This window comes from Pygoscelis adeliae, unplaced genomic scaffold (assembly GCF_000699105.1).
Source record: "Pygoscelis adeliae isolate BGI_AS28 unplaced genomic scaffold, ASM69910v1 Scaffold183, whole genome shotgun sequence".
In the NCBI taxonomy this organism is placed as follows: Eukaryota; Metazoa; Chordata; class Aves; order Sphenisciformes; family Spheniscidae; genus Pygoscelis; species Pygoscelis adeliae.
The window spans coordinates 385610-413247 of NW_008824536.1; the positions used below are offsets into that span (position 1 = coordinate 385610).

Below are 27638 nucleotides of genomic sequence, written 5' to 3' on the forward strand. Positions count from 1 at the left end.
ACGAGTTTTTCTCACTTGTGCTTTTCCAATTCTCTCCCCCATCCCACCGGGGGGTGGGGGAGTGAGCGAGCGGCTGCGTAGTGCTTAGTTGCCGACAGGTTAAACCGTGACAATTCTTTCTTCAGAAAAAGGTCATTATTAAGTTTTTTTTAAATTACATGCAGACTGTTTCAATGCCTATGAGGCTACATGAAGGTATTTACAGAACATTCAAAATTTAACTTCTATTTTAATAGAAACATTGTTATCTATACTCCAAATCACTACTTTAAGACAATTAAAAAACCGAGGAGTTAAAGAGGGCTTAATAATGAATCATCCATTAAAATGAAAGTCTCAAATTCTGAGAAGGCCTTTAACAACAATTTTATTTCCTTAACTCCATGTTCATAAATAATTACCCAACAGTCTAAACATGAGTTTTGTAAACGATGTTCCAGGTGGATGAAATTACATTCAAACTAATCCTCTAAAATGCTTATATTTGATCATAGCTCTACAGTGGGGACCATATAAACACATCTTTATTTCTGTAGAACAAAGTAAGTAATTTTCCAGAACATATTCCCATGGCACAAACGTCAAAGGTCATCTCCATCTCCTGAAGGAAAAACAATTTTGCAAAACAAGAAAATCCTTCTATTTTAGAATTTGATCCAGATTACACCACTTAAGACTATAAAAAGAAGATTGTATTGTCATACAGACATCATCGTTCTGAAAAAACATTTTGAGATAGTAAAAAACCTAGCAGTACAGTTTACATAGCCTGTTCTTTAGGAAATTACTCTGTTCTACACCGAATTCTTTCCTACGGCTTGTTTCCAATTTTGTTCAGAAGAGATAACAGTTCATGCAAAGAGAACATGAAAAATGAATTAACTGCAGACTACAAAGGCCTATAAAAGTTCATAATCTCTTGCTGGGTAAATTACATTAGAGCATCCTTCGGGCATTTCCCCCCGTCAGTTTATTAGTCCAGAAAGAAAACCCACAGTCCTGGGTAAATGACAAAGGCGGAAAACACTGTGCCGAAGCTAAGTGAGATGGCACAAATGTCACTCACCACAGTGAATTTTAGATTCCTATTCCATTGCCCCTTCCTTTGTTTTTGTAGCTGACTAAATAAGAACGGCTGTTTTGTAACCACAAAAGCAGCCTTCAAGCAACCACTGTTTTCTGAAAGAGGCAGCAATTCTCAAAAAATTAAGCCAACTCCCTTTGCGGAAGAAATATAAAGGACCATTTCCGCCAGCGCAACTGTCCTTTACAGCTAAAGCGTACATGGACAACCTTTAGCTGTACAACTAGCTCTGGACTCCCTAATGCCACACAACTGAAGGCTAAACTAAGCTTCTTGATGACTGAATTAATACTATGAATATCTTCCTCTTAGCTACCTTTTATAAAAACATGCTTCTTGTTTAGGAACTATGACACTAGTTTTAAATCAGCTAAGACATTTGAAGTTCTGTATTTATGTAGTTTTTCTTATAAAACAGAAGAGCAATTATCTGGAGCTTAGTGCTCTGAAGCATGAATTTGTTGTGCAAAGCACCAGCTGTCTGCAGACATGAGCTCTGCAGAAGTGCAGGGTGGCGCACACGCACTCCGTGCACCCAGCACAGCCGACACACAGCTGTGCACGGTTGTCCTTACAGGTAAGTCCCAGGCTTGGCTGGTCAGTGCTTGACACCAGGCCTCTAACAGACTCCCGAGGCTTAGCGAACGCAAATTCGGGCAGGACTGCAGCATTCTAACAACGGCCATATAAATTTGAAAAGATCAGTTACACAATGCACTGTTTGTTAGTAAGTTTGAATGTTCATTCAACACTGCTACAAGCCTGATGTGAAAACTCCTGGAGAATGAATAAAAAAGGAAGGAACGCGACATTTAAGGAGCCTCCTTCGGGGCTCAGCATAAACGCTCTGCCTTCCAGGCCGCCCCCCCGCGGTACAGCAGCTCGCTGTTTCTAAGGCGAGACTCCCCCCCTAGTGGCTGGCTGCTACTGTCACTCGCGTACAAGCGCATGGAAAGGCTGCTGCCACTGTTCAGTCCGCGGAAAAACCAGCGACAAGTCCGATAAATCCAAAGGATTGACAAGAGGCTGTGAGAAGTGAAGCACGATTTTGTATTAACTGATTTGTGTTACAGATGCACTGCATAGGAGTTCTGCGGGAGAGCTCTCATCGCACAGGAGAAGCCTTTCCCTGACAAAGGGAATCTAACACAAATTGCTCATCCAAATTACTAATTTTTAATTGAAACAGTTTTCATTGTATATTCTTTCATGGTAAGAAAAAGCAAACCTCTTACTTTAAGAGATGTTTTTGTTCCAAAGACAGGTGATTACCCTTGTTTTTCTTGTTCACCAAGAGTAGCCCAATTACACGCACATTATTAAGACATGATAAATAACCCTCAAGACCACATGGTAAAACTATTCCTAATTTCTATAAAAATCCAGTAAAAGATCAAAGCTTACCAACTTCTGTTGCAGATATGCATTCTGACCATCTCGGACTGTCCAATGGATCCTACGGGAGGTGAACAAGACTTATGTATGGAAACACACCTCCAGTGCTATCAGTAAGGCTCCCAGACTTTACGGTGGTGGCAGGTGTGTATGTGTATATACACAAAACCAGACTTAGAGGATACACTGGATAGGTAGAATAGTTTGCTAGGTTTTACATCAGAAGATTAATTCCAGTAAGCTTCCCTTATTTACATTCAGATCCATTTCCTGTTTCCTTGAGGGGTTTTCAGAGTGGTCCTCCCTGACAGCTTCCGCCCCTGTACAACTAGTTGCCCATACCAGAACAATTCCTTTTTCTCTTAAGAGGATTGAAATGGAGCACCAACACACACAAGAACTTACCCTCCTCCATTTCCATTTCTGTCACATTTTGACCTAAACACAATACCATGCAGGTATTTTTGCATGTGAGTATGGTGTATTCTCTATATAGGCTTCATCACTACGAAGTCAGAGCTAGTTGCTTTCTATTTTTCATATTAAAAAAATGAGGATCACACCTGGAAAGCAAGAGTGGTACTTAATTCCTTCAGAATTGTCAAGTGCTTTGAAATCCACACACACAAAGTAGTGCAAAGTACGTTGGCCTCACAACTCACTCGCTGCCACTGCTATACTTTAAAAAGCTACTGCCTACAGTCCAGAGTAACAAGGTCATCAGCAAACTCCTAACTATCCAACCAAAACAAAGGAGAAATAGAAAACATGTCAAAAATTATGGGTATGTCAGAGCAGTGCTTGTTATTAATTTAAATAAAATGTAATAAGGAAGTGTGAACTCATACCTCCATGCTTGCTCATCACCTATTCTCATGCTGCAGAGAGGCAAAGTCCAAACTCCTTGTTCATAGACTGATGCCAGTCTCTCTCACATTCACTGGGGACTAGAAATTTTTACATCCTGTAGAGATGTCAAAAAACACATCATCAGGGAGTTTTGCGAGTGGTGGCGGGTTTTTTGGGGGGTGGGCTTGGGGGTGTTGCTAAATGGAACACTGCAGCAGAATCAGCTGTACTTACGGGCTCTCAGGAAACTCTGCTTTGTGATAATTTTCAGCTTATTTTGTGAAAAAACTGCTCTCCCCACTTACTGGCATGGTTTAGAACTGGGCAGCCATAACTATCAGAGGCTACAACTCCGTGCCATCTGTGCCCATTAAACAATGGGAATTACATTTATATGCCACCAAACCAGAAAACAAAAGTTTCTAGTCTCTTGAAAACAAACAAAACCCGCAGGCTTCTTTACCAGCAGAGTACCACATAAGGATGTGGGACTAGGAAGACCAGATCAGAGAAGTAAAACTTTCTTATTTGGGGAGACCAACATAGCTGCATAGGTATTACTGCAATAATTTATGTCTGAATTACCTTTTCAAGACTGCCTAGAACCATGAAGATGACAACTATTAAAAAAAAAAAGCCTGTATATAAAATATAACTCAAAGACACGTAAGCCTGCTCTCATCACTCCTGAACTCTCAACAGACATCTGAAGTGCTATAAATAACTTCAGTGTGTTGCTGGTAGAAATAAAAAAAGTGGTGCCGATACTGGCAGCACCAGTGGGACTGCCAGCGACGTTCAGGGAAAAGGGCTGCAACTCTTCCTTCTGGCACAGGCTCTGACTGTTCTACAGGGGCAGCAGGTTATCATTTATGTAGCTAATTTCATAGCATTATATACCACATAGTAAGGTTTGCATCTGCATACATCTTGTGCCTTTCCACAGCTTTTAGCCAAGACAAACTGAAAACAGTTAATACAAACCTTAAAACTAAGGCAAGTATTTCCTGGTCACTAAGCTGGCTTCCCCGATACTTTACCAACATGCTACTTCAGTAATCAAATATGTAAATTCCTTTATCGCCAATTTAATTAATTCTACCTTACACCTTTTTATTCTGCAATGTTATGAACTTGAAATATTTCGTCATTAATTCAGTAAGGACAAAAGTAAGTATAATTAAGAGGGAAATCACTGCAGCCAGCTTCACTCTTGCATCATCCATACTGGAAGTTCGCTATCAGGCTCTGTATTACGAATGCTCCTTCTAGCAAAGAATTTTCAATGCCAGGTTTCCACTCTGGCAAGATTGCCTCAAAAATAATTTAAGTCTTTGGCAAGGCTTTTAAATGCATGTAGACTTAGTTTTAAGTGCACAATATAGGTTTGATTAAGTGTCACCACTGGTAATCCAATGCCAAGATATAAAAGCACCTCCCAAATTGAATGATGGATCTCATTTTCCTTATATTCTACAGCCTGTTTCTCACTTAGATCTTCCCCCAAATTCTAAGCCCTGAAGTTGAAAGGAGAAGGGTGGAAGTAGGTAATAATTTTCTGGGAAGACATTTGCTTGTTTTTAATATAATTTAGAAACTGATATATTAACCAACTTGTTTTAAACCTGCATTCATCTTAACAGGCTGTAATTTATAGATAGTGTTTTCACAGCCTATCGTATCTACTGTGCTCAGCAACTTTTGTATAAAATGGACAAGTGCTGCAGAATACCGTAAAGACAAGGTACATTAGCTGAATATTTAAACAACAGGGTTTTTTGTTCAATTATTTTTAAAGAAAATTTGATATGCACTCAACACCCAAGAAAAAAAGATAGTATCAGTATTCACTACTAGGCTACAGTTTATTTTCTTAGGAATCTATTTTTTCAGTTGTCTAGCTAATTGCTATTAAAGCCAATAAAAAGGACCCTTAGAACATGGCAATAGTTAGCATTAGGATAACAAGTAGAGAGTTGCAGGTTTCTCTAGTGGGAATGATCTGCTGCAACAGATGCATTATGCACATATTTCAAGTCTATTCAAATAATGCGAGTAAAGCTAAAGTGATCCCACCGGTTTGTGTATCTGCCCAACTCCTCTCTCCCCAGCTTTCACTTATCGTAAGAGCTCCTGCCTGCCATCACATCCTTACACCATCTTCAAGAGTAGCAACAACGCTCAGCAAATTTTGTCATACTGAGAAAAGTATCAAACTCCTGAATACAGAGAATTGCGGCAGCATTAATATTTTACAGAAACTGGTAAACCTCTGAGACTCTCCCCACTACTCACAGTTCTTTTATTTCAGTTGTCCCCAGGTGAGCGGAAGTCCCATCTCTCATGTCTGTCCATCCATCCATCTGGCTACCCCCCTCCCCCCCCAAATAAACTCGAAACAGACATACAGGACATCAGGTCAGAAATGCAAGAGAACACCACAAAAGAGCAAGCTGTTGCAGACAATGAAAACACATGACACTCCTGGTTTCATAACGGTCTGTAGTGGTACCAAACACTGGCATTTATAATCCAAAACCAGGTGGAGCTACTGGATGTTCCAAAGTACTCCTGACTTACAAAGTTCTTCACAGAGAGCAGGCCACAATGCAAAAAAACCAAAATCAAAAAACCAAGATGTACACACAAGACCCAGTATAGACCCCTAACCACAAGCAGAACACCTGATTTCCTCATACAAGAGTGTAACATCTTTTACCACTTTCATGAGATACACAGAATGGATGATCTGGCGAGGTCCAATTATGTAATACAAACCACAGTTGTTCCCTTGTCAGCAACCAGCAACAGTGACAGATACCAAACCCGCCTTACTGGCAGCCTCTCCGGGCCAAGGGAACAGTTGGACATTTTGCATTCGTCTCCACTCTTCTACTGTCACTTTGTCAATGCCGGAGATGAGGAGTGACAGGCAGTTAGTGCTGCATAATAAGCTTCAATGGGAAACTTCATATACATTGTCACAGGGCAGATTAGAGCCATTTCAGAATCAGCATTAGTGAATTAGCAACTGACAAAGTTAGCCTAAAATTTGTTCTTGTCATTCTAAGCGTAAATTGTGCTTTCTGCTCTTTTCCCCAAGTTCACATGGTGGCAATTCTAGTTGCACAGCAGCATGCGAAATTAAGTGTTTCTCTTTCTTCACTTTTGGTCTCCTTTATTACTCCTGCAGTAACAAAATAGGACAATTGCACTTGTAGATACAGATGTTCTGTTTTAGACCCGTTCTCTACATCTTACACAGTAAGAACTGTTACTACTTAAAGTCACTGACAGACAGCTGTATGTGCAAAAACTCTGTTTCACAGCAATTTGAAATGATCTATATGTGTTTCAAGTTTAATTAAGGTAACTAGGATAGCACCATTGCTTCCCACCAAAAGATCCTTTAATCGTTGTCAAAACTGGGTTTCAAGCCAAATTCAGTGATAGCATAATTATTTTAGTGTCACTGGAATGACAACTGTTTGGCATAGAGCCGAGTAGTCCACAGTATTCAAGCCAATAGAAAAATCTAATAAATAACATTCACGTCTACACATGTGTGCACAAACAGCCGGCTTCATATACTTTCAATAATATTAAGTGTATTTATTCTCAGATGCTTGCTCACAGGGTCATAACACACAGTTCACTTGGATATAATGGAAAAATAATGTTACCTGTTCATTTGATCTTGCCAATGGATGGAGCTAGTTGCCCGAGAACCCTGTACACAACAGACCACCACTAGCACTCAGTGAGGCTTCTACAAATGCTTTCCTCACAAGTGACTCAGTACTAAGAAAACATTTTTCAGATGTGCTTAACATCTTTTATTCTCCAAACCTGTACAGCTTTGATTTCTGTCATCTGGTCCAGGTTACATTACAGCAGAGAATCTTCAACCAGACCCTAAAACATTGCCGTTTTGCTTCACCTAACCCAGGCTGGCAGGAACAGAAAAGTACTTGTACAACCATAACTTGTTCGTGCATGTGTAGATGAATATTCATTACTGTGTTTCTCGGAGGAAAAAAAAAAAAGAAAAAAAAAAGATTTTTACCAAGAACCTAAGTCAGAGAGATGAACAGTAATTCCGTATCCATTGAGCATCTGTTTCCACCATTGGAGCCATTTGTTTAGAAACGAGCACAAGACTTGAGCTTTACATTATTAAAACTTCTGTACAATTTGCAGGGCTAAAGCTAGCCAGTACATCGCTGAGACAAATAGGAAGAACTGGGAGATGCAGTTTTTGAAGTTGACATTAAATGGTGAATAGAGAACTATAGTAAATTAAAATATTACATGTGAATTTACCTCCTGCAGAGCCTAGCCTATATAAAATATGTAAGGAATGTAATCTCTTGCAAGGATAAAGATTTGAAAAACATTGGTATTTTAAAATAAGAAAATGTTATTTTAGCACAGTTATTCTCAATGGCCATGTTTTAACCCAAAAGCATTGGGATTTAATGACAAGAACACATGCATGTTGTTTAAATTAGCCACTTGGATAAACATCTCCACAGGTAGACGGCAAAAAACAATTCCATTGACAGGCTGCTTAGCAGTAGAGAATTGCCACATTTTTGAACAGCATCAACTTTCTCATTTCATTTATGAAGTGACAGCAGAGCAAAAGGTGTCAGGTTTTTTTCATTTTGATAGAAAGACACGGCCCTTACAATCTTTAAAAGAAGAGCAGAAAGATATTATCTGGATCACTACAGTAAAAGCAACTCAGGACAGGTACACCTTACAGCATGCTAGACTCAGGATGTCCAAGACACAAATGACACCATTGCAAATAGTCCATGCAGTGTAACTCCAGGGTTCCTCAAGTCTGACTGACTGACTCCTTTTGTAGTGTTTCACATACGTCTTACGAAGATCTGAACTAGAAAAGAACACCTAGAAATTTTAGCATTAGAATTTTCTCCAAGACGCTTTTGCATGCCGTTTTGAAACCTTCCTTTCTGCTCATTCAAAAAAATACCACAAATATATTATCACTAAGACAAATGAAAAATGCCAGACATGAACAGATTTTTTGCTATTCAAATTTTCTGCCTGCTCTTAGAGTAGAGATAAGCCATGAGGAGTAGTAGCAATAGTAGTGAATGCATCTTCTAGGGCAAGTCATGCCTGAGAAACAAACCGGCTGGTCAGTAATAATACAGAATGGAAACATCAGGGTTATGCACTGTTTCCCAGCATTATTTAAAAATAACTTCTGGAATTTACTTTCTCTTATAGAATAATAGTAGCTTACTAGTTAGCCACTGAGTACTCCAAACAGGCCTGACAATGGGATTCTGTAGGAATATCTTTAAAATTGTATAACTAGACTATGTGTAAATCTACATGCTAGAACACTACCAAAGTATTTGGAAGAGTAGGTATAATAACTACACTAGCACCAACATAGTGATTCAAGGGACAAGTCTACCACTCGTACTTGTACTGAGTATTTCCAATGGATCCACACTGGAGTTCATAATTTCAGAAGCCCTGCTGTAGACAACTGACTCCACGGAAGAGCTCTGCTTTGTGTATGAACATACAGCAGAATCCAGCTGTCTACTTACACAGAAAAAAATCAAAACTGATTTTGTCATGTTCACATAAATGCATTTCAGAAACAATAAGGTACTACAATCTCCTTTATTATTTTAAAAACAGTTTTATTCTGTATATTTAGAAACGTGTAATTTTAATAACTGCAGAGAAAAAAAAAATCAGCCACACCTGAATAGCTAATAACTCATTAACAGAATGCAGTGGTATATTATCTAAACAGTAGTAGTGCCATTGTGCCATAATAAATTGTCTATTAGTAAAAAAATACATTTCAGGGCACATTATACAGCATCCTTATGACAAATTACAGTAGGGCTACTTTTCAAGAATTTAATCAAAGTAGAGAATTCCAAGTTATATTCTTTAAATGCAGCACTTAAAAAGGTAACAACTTTGTGCATTTTTAAAAAGTGTCCTTGTTCGTATGTTGTAGAAATGCTGCTTTATTGCTGCAGATGTCAAAGTTCAAGGCTCAAAAGGTATGAGAATACAAAGATATCCTTAAGAAACTTTGTTTGTTTTTATATATATTTATATATATAAAAAGGTAAAGCTTATAAAAGTTAATTTACAAACCAAGAACAAAAGTGGTATGCACGCATTATATACAAGCAGTCTATAACATCTATAAATTTTCAAATGCATAGCAGAAAACATACCATCATTTTCTTCTGGTTCTCTTCTGGCTGATGAACACAAACAATACTTGTTCTCTAAACCAAACTCACAAGTTTTTTTGTTGGTTTTTTTTTTTTCTTTTCTTTTTTTTCCTCTCTTTCCCCAGTCTCTCATTATATATTATCTAGGTAAGCACAAAAGCCATACAAACTTAATACAGAGAACTATGAGAGCTAAGACTATTAAAAACATGAGGGTAAGGCATCCCTGCTGGTTAATAGGTCTGTAATAATGTGGTTAATTTACAAATCCACATCGAGGCAACTGAACCATAGTCATCCCACATGCTTTTCCCCCTCCCCCTCGTTCTCATGACAATGTTTCCATATACAGTAGGTAGATGTGTTTGCATTAGCCTCTCAGCAGAGGAAAACATCTATACTGTGCTACCCCAGGTTGATTGCCATTTCATTGGACATGTACACCACAAATCATTTAAAAACTAGAGACCAAGGTGTAGTCTTGTGAGTTACAAACACACAGTTGTAAAAATGTGGGCCAAATTCTGTGTTTTCGCCAGTGGAGTATGAACCAAATTCAGTTCCTCTGAATATAATTCCATTGGTACTTTCAGATTTTAAACAATGAAATACTAGTAGTGTCCTTTAAAAAAAAAAAAAAGGAAACAAACAAAACAAAAAAGCCACAAAAGAACAACCAACAAACCAAAGCATACAGAACCTGCAAAAACCCTACCTTGTTCCCACTGTACACTCCCTGCTTGTGGCATGTAGTGACCATGGTTCAAAGAGTGTACTTGCTAAACCATTGTTAGTTAAAGCAAGATGCTTAAACACTAAGATCCATTATCACTTATAGAACAGTTAATACTTGATAGAGTGGTTCAGTTTATATGTAAGGTCCATCTCAGTTTCACATTATTTACTCAGCTAACTTAATATTTAGAAGTGGTCAATTAGGACTGAGACACAGTTTGCTCCAACAAGATAGTTTGGATCCCCGGGAAGAGACTTGTTCTGCCAGGTTTTGGGGTCACCTGTGGGAGGAAAACACAATGCTGGTGTTTAGTATCCGCTGTCAAACAGTGTACATCTTGAAACAACCAAGCTTTTGGACAGGAGCTTTTAAGTTCTGAATCAACACCTGTGGTTTTTTGGTTTTTTGTGTGTTTTTGGTGTGTTTTTTTTTTTAACCTGCAGTTTGTATGTTATTAATAAAAAATTAACCCTTTATTTTCATATAATATAGAATAGATCAGTTATTCAAAACAGATGCTGCGGCACTCAGGAATTGTTAAATATAAGTCATTCTACTCTACAGCACCAACATAGTGCTTTCCGTTTGAGAAGTGTTAACAGTGAATCAGGTATTCACTGGCTCCTTCCTAAATTGCCAGAAAAAAATAAGACATTTTAAAAGCTAATGGGTAGGATGCATTTGAAGCTTCTTGGAACAGTTCTGAACACAGATGAGTGAAATCAGAAGTTATGTTGTAACTAAACACTATGACACACTAATAGTTTTACTTTCTATTATGAAAATTATTGTAGACAGGATTATAGTCATTTTGCAGCTACATCCAGTATACTCGTTTAAAAGCCTGAAGCTAATGACATTCTAAAAGGCATTCTAGTTAACTGGTACATACTTTAAAATCTTTATAACAGATCTTATCTACTCATGGTCAAAGGTCCTGTTTAACATTCTGTTACAAGGGAAAGTCATCAGCTGCCATCTCACCAGACAAAGGTTACACTCCATCTGCACAGTCAATTGTCTCTTTCAACCAGAGAAAGTATTTCTTCATTTACCCACCTAAAACCACTACTAAATGCTGCCACTATACAAAAAGCGTCATCATCCCGCTACGGTAGAACAGTGAAAAATGCACTGAGGTTCTCTTAAGCCTTCTAGATAAATGACAGTAAATAGCTTGGCCAAAACAGGTCTGCCTTGAGAAATGTGCAACAAGTTAGAGAACCCAGTCACAGAGACTGCAAACACCTGAGACTTCTGTATTAAATGAGACTGATGTGAATTCCACATAATTTTCTCGAAGAACTCATGAAAACAGAATGAAGTACACAATGCACTGAGTGATGGCAACATCGGATGTAGGGACAAAGAATAGGAGTGGCCTTTATATAGTTAAGAGAATGCAAACAAGTTTACTGCAACCAGCCAAGACTACTTATTTCAGTCAAGAAGCTCAGTAATGCTGGAGGATTTTTCGTGTTATAGATGCAGGGAATTCCATCCAAAACTTACATGATCAAATATATTAGGAGAAGGGTAAAACAGGACTGTAGGACAACCAGGTCCTAGAGTCTTGCACATGAGACAGTGGCAGACTTTTTTCCAATCTTTCCTCCTAAATACATAGTAAGGATTAGACTGTAGCCAGTGCAACCTCTAGCTGTTGAGGATGTTTTTCCCATACTTACATACAACTGCTTTGAAAAAAAACTTAAAAAACTTCCTTCAGTATTTTTTACTAATACATTCTAATAGGTGCGGCCATGAAAGGCAACTTTTTTCCCCAGTCAGTTTTAATACCAGAATCATTCGAGCTTTTGAAGGGATTTAACAGTAAAATATCAATATGTGAGGCTTAAATGTGGGAGAAAGGATGTTAGTAAGTGCAAATGAATGTCACTTTCAGGACAGAACATGGATACATTGAGAAAAGATGAGGTAGAGCAGACGACTGAAGAGATAAAAACCCCAGAATTGTATAAACTATTATAAAGCCACCTCAAAAATCAGAGTCCCATAACCAACTAATTTAGAAAGAGAGAAAACAATTATTTATTTAAGACACAGTATGGTCTACTTACATATCATAAGACAGAATTGCCTAATTTTAAAGTTTGTCTCAAAAGAGCAATGTTATGATATACATCCCATTTCAGATTAACAGAATGTGGTGTTATATTTACAGTACAGAAAGTGTTAGGGTTTAAATATACACGCTCTTGCTCTCACCCACACATGCGCGCACACACATATCCCACTTTGGAAAGGGAGAAAAATGTCTCAGTAACTTCAGTTACTGTTTAGATCATTTGAGTCTTCTCCCTTCACTTCAAGTAAATTCTAATAGTTACAAAGGAAGTGTTGTGTCATTTTTGTACATAGTTGTCATATCTTTTGGGACCCTATCATTTATGAGTCCGTGTTTTAACACTGCCATGTATACACACATTGTTAAATAGATGCATGCAACACATGCATATAATAGCTTATAAAAAACAACTAAAAATTATTGCCATTAATACCTCTAGGTTATTGAATCCCCATTAAGGGGATTGATGCTTTCATCTTTCAAAGCATCAGTGCTTTGGTGTTGACAGTGATAGATACATTAGAGACGGAAGATATGCATACATGGTGGCTTAAAAGCTGTATACAGAAGTACATCGTTCAGTCATTACTTAGATCACACGTACACATTAATGGTTTGAACCTTCCACCATAAATTTTGAAGGTAGCTGAATAAAACCTTAAGACTTTTTCCCCAGATGCGCAAACATTCCTTTTTAAATCTCTGTAACCTCACAGCCATTCCATGAAATGGCTTGAAACTTGCCCAGAATTCTCAATTAGGCTCCTCACTGACAATTTCAGCCAATACATTCTCCCCCTTATCCCAGAAAGCCACAGTGAGGTAAAAATGAACAGGTAAATAAAATTGCAACCTAGTTGCAACTTTTACTATCAACCAGAAACTTCTGGGTAAAAGGCGGTAAAGGAGAAATAGGCAGAAGCAAGCAAGAAAAGTCTTGTGGAAAATCCAGCTACATTAGAATGAATTGTAAATGCTTTTACTGAACACTATAGTTTTCTTAAATGACTCAATTGTTAGCATCAATTTGCACACATGGAAACAGTTAACAAGCGTTAAATCATGATTTATGAGCATGCAGATTGTTAAGATTTGCCAGAGTCCTATATGGTTAATTAAGCAACAGACAAACACCAGTTATGTTACAAAGGCCAATCAGAGGTACATAATCATTTCCTCTCAATTTTAGTGCGACTATCATTTCAAGTGTATTCAGCTCTAGCAGTCCTCAAGAAAGAAGACAGAATAGAAAAATACGGTAATATTTAATAGACTAGAGATATTACTCTTTTTCTGCTATCATGGTTTTAGCTATGAATTTGCACCATGAGTAAATGTAAGAGAGACATCTGTAATGAAAGTGAAATGGGAGAGTTTGACACAAATACAATGATTGAGTTCTTTATATTACACAGCATCACCTTTAGCCAAATTAACTTAAATTATACGATAGCACCCAAAAGCCCCAAAAGGACAGAGGGAGGACAGCATACCCGACGAGGAGTCGGAGGATTTTAGAGCAAAAGACCAACCATCAGGGGTCATAGACGCACAATGTGGCAGGCGCAGCTCCACTGGCTTCAGGAATTTTAGTCCATGAGGCCCACACATTACCAAGGGGCTAAGAAGTGTTTCACCTACAGTTCAGAGAAAGAAAAACCTGTTACTGATTCTTCTTGAAATAGGTTCAAAGTATTACATTATTACATTGTAGAGCTACTCAGTAACTTAGAGAAAAATACGAACATTTTGACCTGTCAGTAAAAGACCACTTCGCACGATTGTTTCTCATAGTCTCTTTCAGAGGACTCTGTCAGTGGAACATATCACAATCTCAAAATGAAAAAGGATAAATAAGTCTGATGACTAAATCACATTGGGATTTTTTTTTTTTTTCCCATTTATTTCAAAGTGGGTGCATCAAAAGAAACAAATCCCCAAATCTGTAAGCAGCCTTGTTCATGCTCCTCTTTGCGCTACAGCTGCGATGTTCTGCTTGTATGGATTTATGGCATGCTGGGCTGAATAAAGCCTTCAGCAGCTCAGGAGCCTACGACCCTTATCCTATGAGTCAAAAGATAAAGCATACAAACACACAGGTCTATTTATAGTTTAAAACTCCAAATGTTAATGTAAGATTATTCAGTTGAGGAACATACTATGTTTGGTTTATAAAGATTCAAAGTAACTCTAGATTGCAAGTAATGCTTTAACTGCAAATTTATGAAATTAACCTCTTGACTTGAGGAAATTAGGAAGCTGACAGGTCAGAAAATGAATGTACACTGGATTAGTGGTATGAAAGACAGACTTACTATGAAAAAAATTGCTCAACTAAGATACACTACTCAACCCTTATTAATAAGACAGTCAGGAATGTACTTGTCATGGTTTAACCCCAGTCAGCAACTAAGTACCACACAGCTGCTCACTCCCTGAGGAGGCAGAGGCAGAGTAAAACCCGTGGGTTGAGATAAATACAGTTTAATAGGACAGAAAAGGAAGAGAAAATAATAATAATGGAAAAAAAAAGAATATACAAAATAAGTGATGCACGATGCAATTGCTCACCACATGCCAATCGATGCCCATCCCATCCCTGAGCAGCGATCGCTGCCCCCCGGCCAACTCCCCCCAGTTTATATACTGAGCATGACGTCCCATGGTATGGAATATCCCTGTGGCCAGTTTGGGTCAGCTGTCCTGGCTGTGCCCCCTCCCGGCTTCTCGCTGGCAGGGCAGGAGAAGCTGAAAAGTCCTTGACTAGTGTAAGCACTGCTTAGCAACAACTAACACATCCCTGTGTTATCAACATTATTCTCATCCTAAGTCCAAAACACAGCACTGTACCCGCTACTAGGAAGGAAATTAACTCTAGCCCAGCCGAAACCAGAACAATACTTCTATTTATATAAAGGTTAGAATATTTTTTTTAAACCTTGAAGCTGTTCTCTTTAGAGAAATTGAAAAAAATTAAAATGCTGAGTATTTAAGTGTTGAAGTAAATTCCAAATATTTAACTCAAGTCAAATTAGTTTAAATCATGTGCTTTATAATTCTTTTGGTCCTAACTGAGATGAAAAAATATTTCTAATAAGAACACCTAGAATAAATCCCTGTACTTTGTGACAGAACCTACAATTTCAAAGATTCTTAAAAAAAGAATTTAGAACCTTCCTTTGGTGCACTAGGTAAGTTTTAAATCAGTACTTAAGTCTACAAATTAAATATTCTCAAGTTATAATTCAGGGCCTCCATCTTACTTGCAACTTTCACTAGTAAGCAGAACATTGCTTCCCTTATATTCTTGTGAGATGTATACTCTGTATCTTCATACAGAAATACGTTATATATTGAAGCATATTAAGGTATTTTCATATTCTATTTTGCTGCTGTTAGAAAAGAATTGTATTAAATAACAGAACAGTGTGCAGTGCCAGCTCTTACCTTTCTCTTTGTCCAAAGGTGGAAGTATACTGTTGTCTCTGCAGACTTTGAAATAGATTTCTTGCTCTATTCCCTCTGGAATGGCTCCTTGTGGTATAATAATACTAACTCCAGTCTCTATGGAGCTCAATACACCACCATTGCTGTTAAATACACCTCTTGCTGTGGCTACAACAGTGTGTCCATCTTCTTCCTCCTCATCCTCAAGTGCTGAAGGGCTGAATATAAGACAGAAAGCCTAGCAGTTTTATCAATATTTTCTTCCTAAAGTCAGTGGCATACTTTCCTCTAACGTTTTAGCAGAGCACAGCCTAGAGCAGGCTAGTACTGATTTTAGGAAAACATTAAATGTGTCCCACACTCGATTGTGCGGGACAACCAAGATGAAAGTAGTTCAAGTTCTGCCGTGAGAAGAGAACATTTTCACACACACCCCCCAAAGCCCACAAACTCTGAAAATGTTCAGAAAGTAGTTAAAGCAAGAATTTGAACCACTTGAATCTTGTGTTTTCAAACGCCCGCTTCTGGGATTATACAGAAAGAGCTTGCCCCAGGTACACACTTCCTCTTAGTAAAATTAAATGTAACTAAAATCTGAAAGTTTCTTTTTCTCCCAAAACTCCATTATGACTTTAATACCAAAAGGAGTAATAATTCTTATTCAAGCCACACTGAACCCTTCTATTCAGACAACATTGAAAACAAAGCCTGCAAAAAACCCCAAACAAACAAGCAAAAAACCCCACAACACCAACACCCTCCCCCCGCCCTGCCCCACCCCACCCCCAAACCCACAAATTTTATTTCCAGATTGCCAGGATATAACTAAAGAGAAACATACAACATTTTCAAATGACTAGTTTGAGTAGATTTCAGATCAATTTCTAAAGAATTTCACTCAAAGAACCAGTAATTTCAAAATTTCTAGCAGTCTACAAAACTATATAGCATCAAAACATTTCTCAGGTGCTTAAGAATAAATAGGATTCCTTTATTACATTTCTGAGTTACTGAAACATCAAACAAGATTTCAAGTCTGGTTCGTGCATTATTATTTTGAAATAAAAAAATAATAAAACACTGTTCTGCAAATATTAGCGAGAAGAATTTAACAAATCAAATAGCTTAAGATTTTAATACTATCTGTTGCTCTTGACATAGTTCTTACAGTTAAAGCATATTAGGCAAGCACAAGCTGCTTTTAAGCAGTTGCTTTGTCTCATAGTAAAGAGAACCAATATGAAACTGCTGAAGTGACCTTCTCTTTTTAAAATATCCCTTACACACGTGTACCATGAGGTCTCTCTCTAAGCACACAGAATGAATACAATTTTGTGCACAACAGCTATCCTTCGAAACAAATTCCATCTTCTAGAAACAAATTGAGAGGACAAATGATTACTATCTACCAGAAGACTTATAATTATAGTATGAGAAATGGGAAATAAAAGCCATGCCACTTTCTAACAGCAGGATGCAAGATGATACAGGGACATAGGACATACTTTAAGTATCTATCCAAATGCTCTTCAATGCCCTTTGGCAGAATTTTAGAACCATGGTATGAATCTTTCAACTGTAAGAAACAGAAATCAGAAGCACAGAAGAAAAAAAAAAAGAAAAAAAAAAAAAGAAGAGCTGTATTTTTCACAGGTTTCACAGATGAACTCCTATAGACGTACTAATGGAAAGAAAAAAGCAGCAGCTTACCTTACAGGAATGGCTTTAGGCACAGCATTAACATTATTTGGTTGATATTTAGGCTTGTCAACCTGTACAGCAAAGGTATCCATTCCACTATCAAACTCAGGAGGCTGCGATGAGCTGTGTGCTTTCAAAATTGGTTGAGGAGAATTTGGAGATTTTGATGGCAACTCTGGTTTATGTTGAGCTTCATTTGGCAAGAGATTATGGTTGAATTTAGGACTTTCAAACTTGCGCTCAAAGGGCCTTGCAGCACTAGTGTAAGGTTTTGTCGTAAAGCGGTTGTAAGAAGGAGTGACCGGTTTCTGCATCTGTTCAGTTCCATTAACGGGGCCTTTGTCAGGGAAGCTTTTCTGAGGATAAAAAGTGGACTGCACAGTGTCCTCTCTAGAGGATCTGAAAATTGCTGGCTTATTCTGAGGTGGAGGAGGGTCAGATACAGAGTTAACTGCAACGCAAATAGAAATACCGGAACTCGTCAGTAACCATCAGAAATTTCTAGTCACATACACTATGGCATAAGAATACATTTTAGTCAATTCTTGGTCTACTGTATAAAATATATATAGGTTCAGCTTTGCTCTCTTAGATTATCTGTCCTCCTATTATGTATTTTGTATGTTCAGGCAAGTTATCTACTGTGTCATTAAACAGATAATGTTAGATATAATGGTATGACCTTTCAATAAAAAAGTTAGACTGATCTATACCATGACAAAAAAAATAGAAAACCAGTCTATTTGAAATACTATCACGCACTTGCACAAACTGGAAAATTCAGCTGGACTGGGCAATACTCTCAATGTGAAAGTGAAAACAACTTTTTCTTCTGTTTTTAGAAGCCTACAACTATTACTCATGCCTAAAGAATTCTAGTCCAAACAGAGCATAGAGAGGTACGTTTTTCAAGTCCTGGAAATTTTACTTCATCTTTGCTGAGACCACTAAATATGGAAGAGACAGTTATAGTGACTATTAACACCTGGAAGTTACGGTTTCAGACAGCATCACCAAATCATTTCACAAAACTCAATCTCACTATAGTAAAAAGCTATTTTCATTAATAATTATTCCAAGTTTCAGTTAGAGAACAACATAGTTACCAGCGTAGACATGCTGAAGCAACCTCACAAGCACCTGACAAGTGATACTTGTTCCCATGAGACAGGTTAGCTTCAAACCGCTCACCTTCAGAAAGTGCAGGCTTGTGATGTGCTGGGAGAGAGAGGACAGGACTATTAATCGACTGAGGTTGTGTATACTGGACTGAAGGAGCAGGAGGAGGAGTTGTAACTTGAGGGATTGGCTCATAGCGTTTTTCACCAACGGGCCTATCCATTGATTCAGTATCAGCTGGTTTCCCCCTGTTGAAATAAAAGAAAAAAAACAAAAAACATTTGATTGTTCAGTTTCCTCAGGGCTCTGAGCTCCTGCATTCACTGCTATTTTTTTCTTCTATGATCACCTGATTTCCATCTCTTCCTACAAACATTAAAACACAATTTTCTTTAATATCCTGTCTCAAGTATAAAAACATTTATTGATAAGCACAAGAGATTAAGACAACATTGAATCTTTAGAAGAAGATTAGTAACACAAACCATGGCAAACAAAAGGCAGATGACATTTCAGGTGTATTTGCGTAATTGCCTACTAGATCTTGATTTTTCAGTTTCCTTTGGGGTAATTTAAATGAAAAACTGTTCTCCAATTTAGCAGGTCTTCAAAATAAAAATATAAATCCACTTTTTTGGGGTGGGTGGGTGGATTGTTTCTGAAAAGTGTAGTTAGCCAATAGGACAGTGGATTCTAGTACAACTTTTCTAAATACACCTAGCATTCAAACAATGCCATCTTAATTAGAAATGTAATCAGCTTAAGCTTCAGTAGCTTTATGTGCATAGTGTAGATAACTTTAAAAATCTTATTTTCAAAACATTTTTCTTAAACTAGAAATATTTCTCCAAAAGTTTATTCCATTAAATGATTGATTTCACAAATACCTGTAATTTTGGACTACAATATATTGCACTTACTTTCAGAATTCGTGTGTTTAAAATTTAGGTGCACATAATGCCTGTGATGAAATGTAACAGTGAGAGGACACCTGAAAACATCCTCACATCAACAACAGTCTTACCACTTGATGTTCCTTTTCAAGTAGTCATAGCTAGTGTAAGAGCCAAGAAATCTAGGTGATGGCAAAGCAAACAGCAATAGAAGAATGAAAGAAAAGTCATTCTATCTTGAGCATATTATTTCTTCACACTTTTTACGTTAGTCCTAGCAGTTCTCATATGACAAGGTTGTTGAAATGAAGAGACACTACTTTTAACAGCGATGTTTCTGGTAAGACCTTTACCATATGCATATATACAATGATTACCTACTATATTTAATATGAGATTTTGTTAGTGAATTAGGAGGCGGTCAAGGTCTCCAATTAACAGATATTGAATGTAAGAATGAGACTACACTAAGCCATTTGTTACAATCTGTATAAACAAAGTTATTCAACATCTTGAAAAAAGTGAACAAAATATAAACCCATATTCTAACAACCTCTCACTTACAGTCCAATTTGCATTAATTTCTTCAGTCTTAACATACACAGAATGATGATGGGTTTGTATGGCATATCGTGTATTGAGGGTACATTCATAACAAATATTTCTATAGCACTATCAACTCATCCGATAGCAGAGCCCACACCATAAAATGCTTCTGATTGTGTTTAACAATTCCTAAAAGGACGTCTTGGAACAACTGTTTATGAATACTAGGAGAGACAGAAAACCGTAAGTATAACTGATGACTTTCCCTTGATTTTTAACACTTATCTTGCAAGAAAATACATTTTACATCAGGACAGCTTTCCCTCATCCCTTCACTTTCTGTATGCTCATAAAAATGTAACAGGCAACAATTTTAGACACCAACAGCCTTACTGCTTCAGAGGAGTATGTTATGAAACTAAGAAAAGGACTGATCGATTTTTGAAAGTCTGCTTGATGACCACATGAATGTGATGCTCAGTGAGCTAAACAGCATCTGTATGAATGTATCTCTAAAGTCAGTGTTGCAAAAAAAGATCATTTTAGATCTGCTGTATAAGCTTCCATTCCCATTGATTTTACATAAAGCCATTCATCCAACAACACAAGCTATTACTGCACGTTCACTCACTGTTGTCTTTATTCCAGCTGAGTGGTAGCTGCTTTCTCAGAAAACTGCCCACCTGAAATCACTGCTTCCCAGAGGGGATATTAACCAGGGGAGGGCAGCACTGCAAAAGCCCACAGAAAAAAAATCAACACACTCCACACGTGATCAGAACTGCTTGCCAGCTTTCTGAGGAATTAAAAAATGGGGAAGGGTAGTACCTTTTGATAGAGGGAGCAGAAGAGACAGTTGTTACAACACAAACACAACCAGCACAAAGTTGTGCTTAATATGCTTCTGTCACAGGCTCCTGACCAAGGGTCAGCCACAATCTTAACCGCATTGTTCAAAACCTGTATGCAATGAAAGTGGTCCACAACAAGATGCTTGCTTACAACTTGTGAGTGTGTAAATGAAGTTCCTCTAATTATTGGTGTGCTGTTTTCTAAGCTGTTTCCCAATTCATTTTTGTTATAAAGCCACTACTTCAATTTGAAATGAAACAGAAATGAACCACTAGAATGAACCAATGGGCAACAGGTTATAAGCCTCGGTGTACAATAGAAAACTTATCAAACTGCATTGCTGACCTTCAGTTCCCATTCAAAAAGCTCCAACTCTGTAACAGACACATAAGAGCTCAGCCAGAGCAGTTTAAGAAGTTAACACCGAACACTGGTCCTTACTGCCTCCTCAGATGAGGCTGTAACTGATCACATGAGTAGTCTTAACCCTACTCAATACAAAATTTAGATAAGCTACCTCATTCTGCAGCATGTCAAGCTAATGCATTGAACCAAGCAGGAACATACCCACTACTCTCAGTCACAGGGGTACTAGCCTCATAAATTGCTCCAACTAGATCCACTGAAATATGTCCGTTTACAAGTTCTACTATTTTCTCACATCAAGAGAAACTATCCCTTATTCTACAGTTACTGACAACTGTAACATGCAGATATGGCATTACCCATACAAAGCAGCTTTAGTAATGGCATAAATTTCCTAAATGATGCAAATAAAATCCCCGAAAATTAAAAGAGAAAACAAATTTGTACACATGTAATGGGAAAAATACATACTTTCACAATACTTATTCAGTGGCAAAGAACTTTACATAATTTAATGTTTAGCATTAATATTTAAAACTGAAAAAGTTGTAGCTATTGCTCATGAATAAATAAAATCTGTCCTCTGTATCCAGAATACATTATATAGATTATGCAGGGGCAAGAGATTGCATAATCAACCATTCCTGTATCATCCACATTTAGTCCTGTTTATTTTTAGAAGAGTTTATTCACAGAATAGCAATTACCATATAAATTCACTGGAAAAAAGATGAATGACGAGCAAGTAACAGGGTACAAACTGGAAGTTGGCGAAAGGAGAGTCCTAAATATGAATGCTTTCTCAAGACAGCAATTGTTTTGTGTTTCCACGCAAGGACATTGCAGTATGCTTCTAAAGGCAGTACTGTCCAACTGAGTAGTGTTCTTGTTTATCTCTTTCCACTTACTACCATTAATATTTTAGACTTTGTCTATTTGCACTGGACTACCCTGGGTGAATTTTCTTTCCTGTTTGTCCTTTCTCGTTAAGGGTTACATTCTTTCATAAAGAAAAAACACAATGCATTTTTGTCCCCTGACATATGAAACTATCAGCCTTAAAAACAGTATTGTCTTATTCCTCTGTGGCAGTAAGATGTCACCTTCCCATAAGTACAAGCCCTCAAGTTATACACTAACTCACAATCAAAACAAAACCAGAACTGAGCAGCCTAAGAATGGAAGTATCACGGCAGACAGAAATGGTAGGTAGAAGTATGGAACAATCTCTCTCAACTATTAGCTGTTCTGTTCAGAGTTCAATAGCTGTGTGGATTTCTCATGTTTTTCAGCATGTGCGACAACACTGCAGAGGACAACAAATGTACAGCGAAAGCTTACAACACTGTCCATCTGAAGAATTTTACAATCTTCACAATTACTTAATGAAAGCTTACAACACTTCTCCCAAAGCATTACTTGCATTTACGATGGCAACACGGTCCATGCCTACAGATCAAAATGGACTATCTATGGGTAACTGTTTTTTGTATGTGGGAACATAATTCTGAAAGCTACTGCAATGCATTATGAGGCCAGCCAAGACAGTTTTTTTAGGTCTCTTCCTCTGGTGCCCAGAAAGCAGGACAGATATGCTCCCATCTTTCCATCAGAAGACACAGGTCAAGTGCAAAGGAATGATAAAGAACATCCTTGACTGAGAATCAGAACTGGTTGCAGATTACTATACACATTCTTTCTTTAGCATACAAAAAAGTAAAATAAGAAATAGTTACTATATGTAGACTTCTTGATTAGAAAAAAAAAGTGCATCCTTTAAAACCTATCAAGCTTTTGGAAAGATTCCAATATTCTCAGTTCACAGAGGAAGACATTGGAGATGACAGACAATAGTATACAAATACGAACAGGATTCCCAAGTCCTAGCTCAAATCCTTTAAGACAAGCACTGGAACACAGCATATCAAGTACATGAAAGACAGCTTGCACATACACTTAACACTATAAAACTTCAGCAAGCTAGTTTATTATTTCAATCTAAAGATCTCATTTACATTAAGGTTGCCAGATTTTCAGCCTGACCTGAATAAGTCCAGATCTCAAGCAGCAATGCAACCAAAGCCTTCAAAAATGCCCGACTTCCAGCCTGCATGCAGCAAGCCAAGAGAGCTTTTCAGAGTAACAACTACAAACACGTTGTTATGGTTTGAATCAAAACAAATTTTGGAAGTTTAGGTAACTGTGGAGAGTATTCACAAAGTTTGCTTAAGTATCCTCAAGATAGCCAGTTCTTTACCTGAGCTAAATCTGTGTATGAGCTTTCACACAATTTCTGTATCAAAATGTTCCAAATCAAGGAAGCAGAACAATACAGGAAACAGATGTTTCCATCAACAGATTAAATCCTGGCCTCAGCAATATTCCCTAAAGGCTCAGTTTCCTAATTTCAAACATGGCTAACGTGGTACAAGCCTGTCCGCAGAATAAATGCATGCAGAACTGGAATAAACCAAAACCTTTTCTTTGAAAGATGTTTAAGCACTCAGTATTACTTAGGCTAATGAAATACTTTGTTATGTTCTGTTAGTAAGTGGTAAGCAAAAGTAGTAACATGTTGAAGGCCCTGAAACCTACAAAAATTATTCATTTCATTTACCAAAATAAAAAGTCATGCAGTTATGTGTTTTCAAACTAAAGCTACATCTAAACAAAGAAATTGACTTCCTGAATACAAAATAATTTCAATTAGATACCACGAACCCCTGAATTCCATTGACAGAGGCAGAATTTCTGTTTTAGTCCTGTATGCATCCCTCCTTTTTCAAATTAAAAAAAGAAATCCCCCAAACTTACTTAGAGTAATTGGTGAAATTCAGCTGATTCTGCGAATGTATTGGTTTAGCAGGCTCAGAATGATGGCTAGCAGGAACTTGTGCAGATGGCTTATTTTCAAAACTCCTGCGATCAAAGTATGAGAGCTGCTTTCGATAATACTCTTCATCTTCTTCAGGATCATAATGATTTGAACGCACAATATCTTCAGGTGGCTTTACTTGAGGTCTCTGTGGTTCTGGGGCCCTAACCAAGAATAACAAAATACAGTTGCCTTGCACAGTTGAACGAGCAAAATTCTATTTTATAACCTAGTAGTAATAAAGCAATCAAAATGTAATTCTTACAATTGCACACCTTGCCTTTTTAACCTATATTGCATGGAAATTAGATAGCTGTGACGTAGCTTAAAGAAAGAAAATCCTTATTTCCCTTTTACCTTACCTCTTCCCTTTTGTTTTACTTTCTAATGATCTCAGTTAAACATAGAAAAAAGATGGAGATATTGGCTAAGTTTCTTCCTCAAAAATGCTGAAAAAACATATTGTGTCCTTCCCCCACTTCCCAGCAATCATGTCCATGAGAACTGACTTTATGCCCTGCCTTACTATTGACACAGAAATCATATTGACACCCTTCGACTCGCCACTCTGCAGCTTCCAATTTGAACCACTAAGATGTGTTTTCTGAATATTCTGATCTCATGTGGAACACTAAATTTAATTAATCAGTTGTGCATCTACCTGTAAGTTGTTTTGTCGTGTTCATACTGGCTTTGAGAAGTTGGTTTTGGACCACTCACAGTTGTGAGTGTAGGCTTAGGTGCTAGTTCTGGAGGCTGTAAAGAAAAGCACAGCATATTCTCTTAGATTCTAACATTTAGAAAGATACAGCACTTTATGAGTAAGAAAACAAAGACTGCCCCCTCTTCCCCCGAAAAGGAAAAACAGAATTAAATACTAGTGAAAGGTGAACTGGAGGAGTTTTCAGCATGGCAAGATCCCCTTCAGTGTTTTCACAAAAGTTTTCAGCTTCTGCTTTTAAAACATACTGCAGTTAGGTTGCTAAGAGGCTATTCCACAAGCAGTAAAGCTTTCTTTCTAAGGCAATGTTTTACTTCTAGCAACATAGTCTCATTAGCAAAACACAGGAATTAAAAAACTTAAATGACTTACCTTGACAGCTGATGTATCACTTGGGTCCTTCATTTTTTCCAAAGATGGTGATCTTCTTCTTTCAAATATCTTAACCCTGCTTCGCACAGACTGTGGTTTCATGGCTGGATCTTCTTCTTCCTCTGCTAGAGATGGTGGTGTAGGCAGTGGTTTACTGTTAGAAGGCAAAACTTCTGGTTTGGTTTGTGATGAAGGGGGAGGAGGAAGAGAAACACCTGAAGTGCTGTGAGAAGGCTCATATTGTCCAGCTTTAGCATTATAAGCTTGAGGAGGACCTTGTTCATAGCCCCTTATATGTGGATCAAAGTACTGCTTCGGTTCAGGAGATCGAGATATGGCTGACTGGTATGGCTGAGCTTCTTGTTTGTATCTACCATGAGTGTCATATCCAACAGTATGCTGATCTTCATATCGCACTTGTGGTAAGCTGAAGTTTTTGGGTGCATGCTCATAGCGAGGTCTGCCATCATAGCTCATTGAAGGGGGTTCCTCAAAACGAGGTTGTGCTGGATAATAGCTGCGTTCTGTGCTCTCTTCTACATTTTGTCTGGAATCAAGATCCCTAGGAGGTTGGTTTTCATAAGCTGGTCTTGTTTGGTTGTAGGGCTGTTTTTCATCGTAATATGCCCAGTGCTCCTCATAAGGAGGCACACGGTCATCATAATGTAGGCGAGGGTCATAACCACGAGAAAATTGATCTACATAGTTTGTAGAATCATACCTGTATGTTGACTGTTCATAGTCCCTACTCGGTTGTTTTTCTGCGTACTGAGCCTGTGATTCATAGATCAGATTTGGGTCTCTTTCCTGTCTCTGTACTGGGTGATTAATTGCTGGCTGTTTTAAGGCGTAGCTTTGTCTGGACACTTCTTCGTTAATATACGGATCCTTTCGGTACACCTGTTAAAGAGAGAGGCGTACTTTTCAGTTAAAATGAAGAGTAACTGCAGCTGCATTTGAAATGCAATATTTTAAACAAATTTAAGTTTTAAATATTGGCTTTAATTTTGTTTAAAAGCAGAATAATTTGATGCAGTTGTTTGCAATCACAGGAAGCTGAACTTGTCAAGAGATCCCTTCCAGTCCTATTTTTAAGCAAAAACATGTAAGTAGATTAAAAGGGGAAGACAAAGGTAATAGTCTCTCATCTTTGGGGTTTGGCATTGGAGCGGGGGGTGGGGGGGCACACACACTTTCTTGCTGGGGGGGGAAGAGTGGAAGTAAATCGATTTACATATTTAAGTTAGTTCTAGCATTGCTGAGAAAGTATATAAAAAGTCACACAACAAACTGGATTCATCTTCATGATCAAGGATTTGGCATGATTTGAAGTATACAAAGATCTAGTGTCATTTTAGGGAAATAACAGATTTTTCTCAAGGCCTCATTAATAAACAGCAGAACATTGACAAGCTAAAAAAAGTCACACGTAAAGTAGAATCAAAATACAGAATACAACCTTTTTTAAAAAATGTCATCTTTTTGATAAGTGAGAAGTATATATTTTGAAGCCATGCACACAAAACATTAGATGATGCTTAGCAATTCAGATGCACTGGGTTTTTGTAACCTGCATGATTCTCTTATGGAGGGAGGAAGAAGGAATTCTCCAACTAAGGGCAAAACAAAAAGATCATGTGCTAGCTTGATGTACAGCAGGAAATCAGCGCAACAATGTGGCACAGGTACCTTTGCTGGATCTATATGCGGCGATAAGGATGATGGCTCTTGATCTCTTAGGACTATATGAGCTCCCTCAGTACTTGATGTTCTTAAGGGGCCCGCTTGTGGTTGGTAAGAGTTGTAAGGAGCAGCGGTAGGCTCCTCCAGTCTGACATTGGTTAGATTTACATTAGCATTTACTGCAGAGGTTGATGAGGTTGCAGGGTTTGATTCAGGCGACGGGGAAAGGTAAGGGACTGCAGGTGAGGCTTCTGCTTTCTGTGAAGTGTTTAAAATATTTTAAATATACCGCTATTGAATCACTGTATGACTTTTTGATTTATATTAAAATAATTTAAATGATGCTTTGATCAACTCAGCTAGATGTAGAATGAAACGTACTGAAAGTATCATGCACTAGCACTTCCAGAAATTATGTTGAAGATTAAAAAAGCAAAATATTTAATCAAAATAGAACAGTACTTCAATCCCCCTCCTGTCAGAATGAGTCACTAAAACAGGTAGGGCAAGCTGATTATCCAATTCATTCTAACACATTATTGTTGCTGTTGACAGATTCTTGTACGCACTCACAATACTGGTAAGCAGACTATAAACACAGATCTCTTGAACAAGAGAACTTGTGACCTGAAGTAAATGTATAGTGGTCAGTGTATAAAATTACT

The 27638-nt window shown here is 37.7% G+C and overlaps 1 protein-coding gene across 4 annotated transcripts in view; it reads right to left on the reverse strand.

The window, feature by feature from the left end:
- Window positions 1–8997: 8997 nt before the first annotated feature.
- Window positions 8998–27638, reverse strand: part of TJP1 (tight junction protein 1) — a 50435-nt gene continuing 31794 nt past the window's right edge. Inside the window, exons 19-27 of one of the 4 annotated variants that reach the window (XM_009321566.1) lie at window positions 26980–27231; window positions 25291–26190; window positions 24859–24953; window positions 24137–24361; window positions 18738–18913; window positions 17556–17997; window positions 15846–16063; window positions 13952–14035; window positions 8998–10589 (exon numbers count right to left, since the gene is read on the reverse strand). In XM_009321566.1, coding sequence (XP_009319841.1) covers window positions 10495–10589; window positions 13952–14035; window positions 15846–16063; window positions 17556–17997; window positions 18738–18913; window positions 24137–24361; window positions 24859–24953; window positions 25291–26190; window positions 26980–27231 — 2487 coding nt within the window. In that variant the 3' untranslated portion in view covers window positions 8998–10494. Of the gene's footprint in view, window positions 10590–13891; window positions 14036–15845; window positions 16064–17555; window positions 17998–18737; window positions 18914–24136; window positions 24362–24858; window positions 24954–25290; window positions 26191–26979; window positions 27232–27638 lie in introns of all 4 variants that reach the window. The other 3 variants (XM_009321565.1, XM_009321568.1, XM_009321567.1) reach the window with 3 other exon arrangements.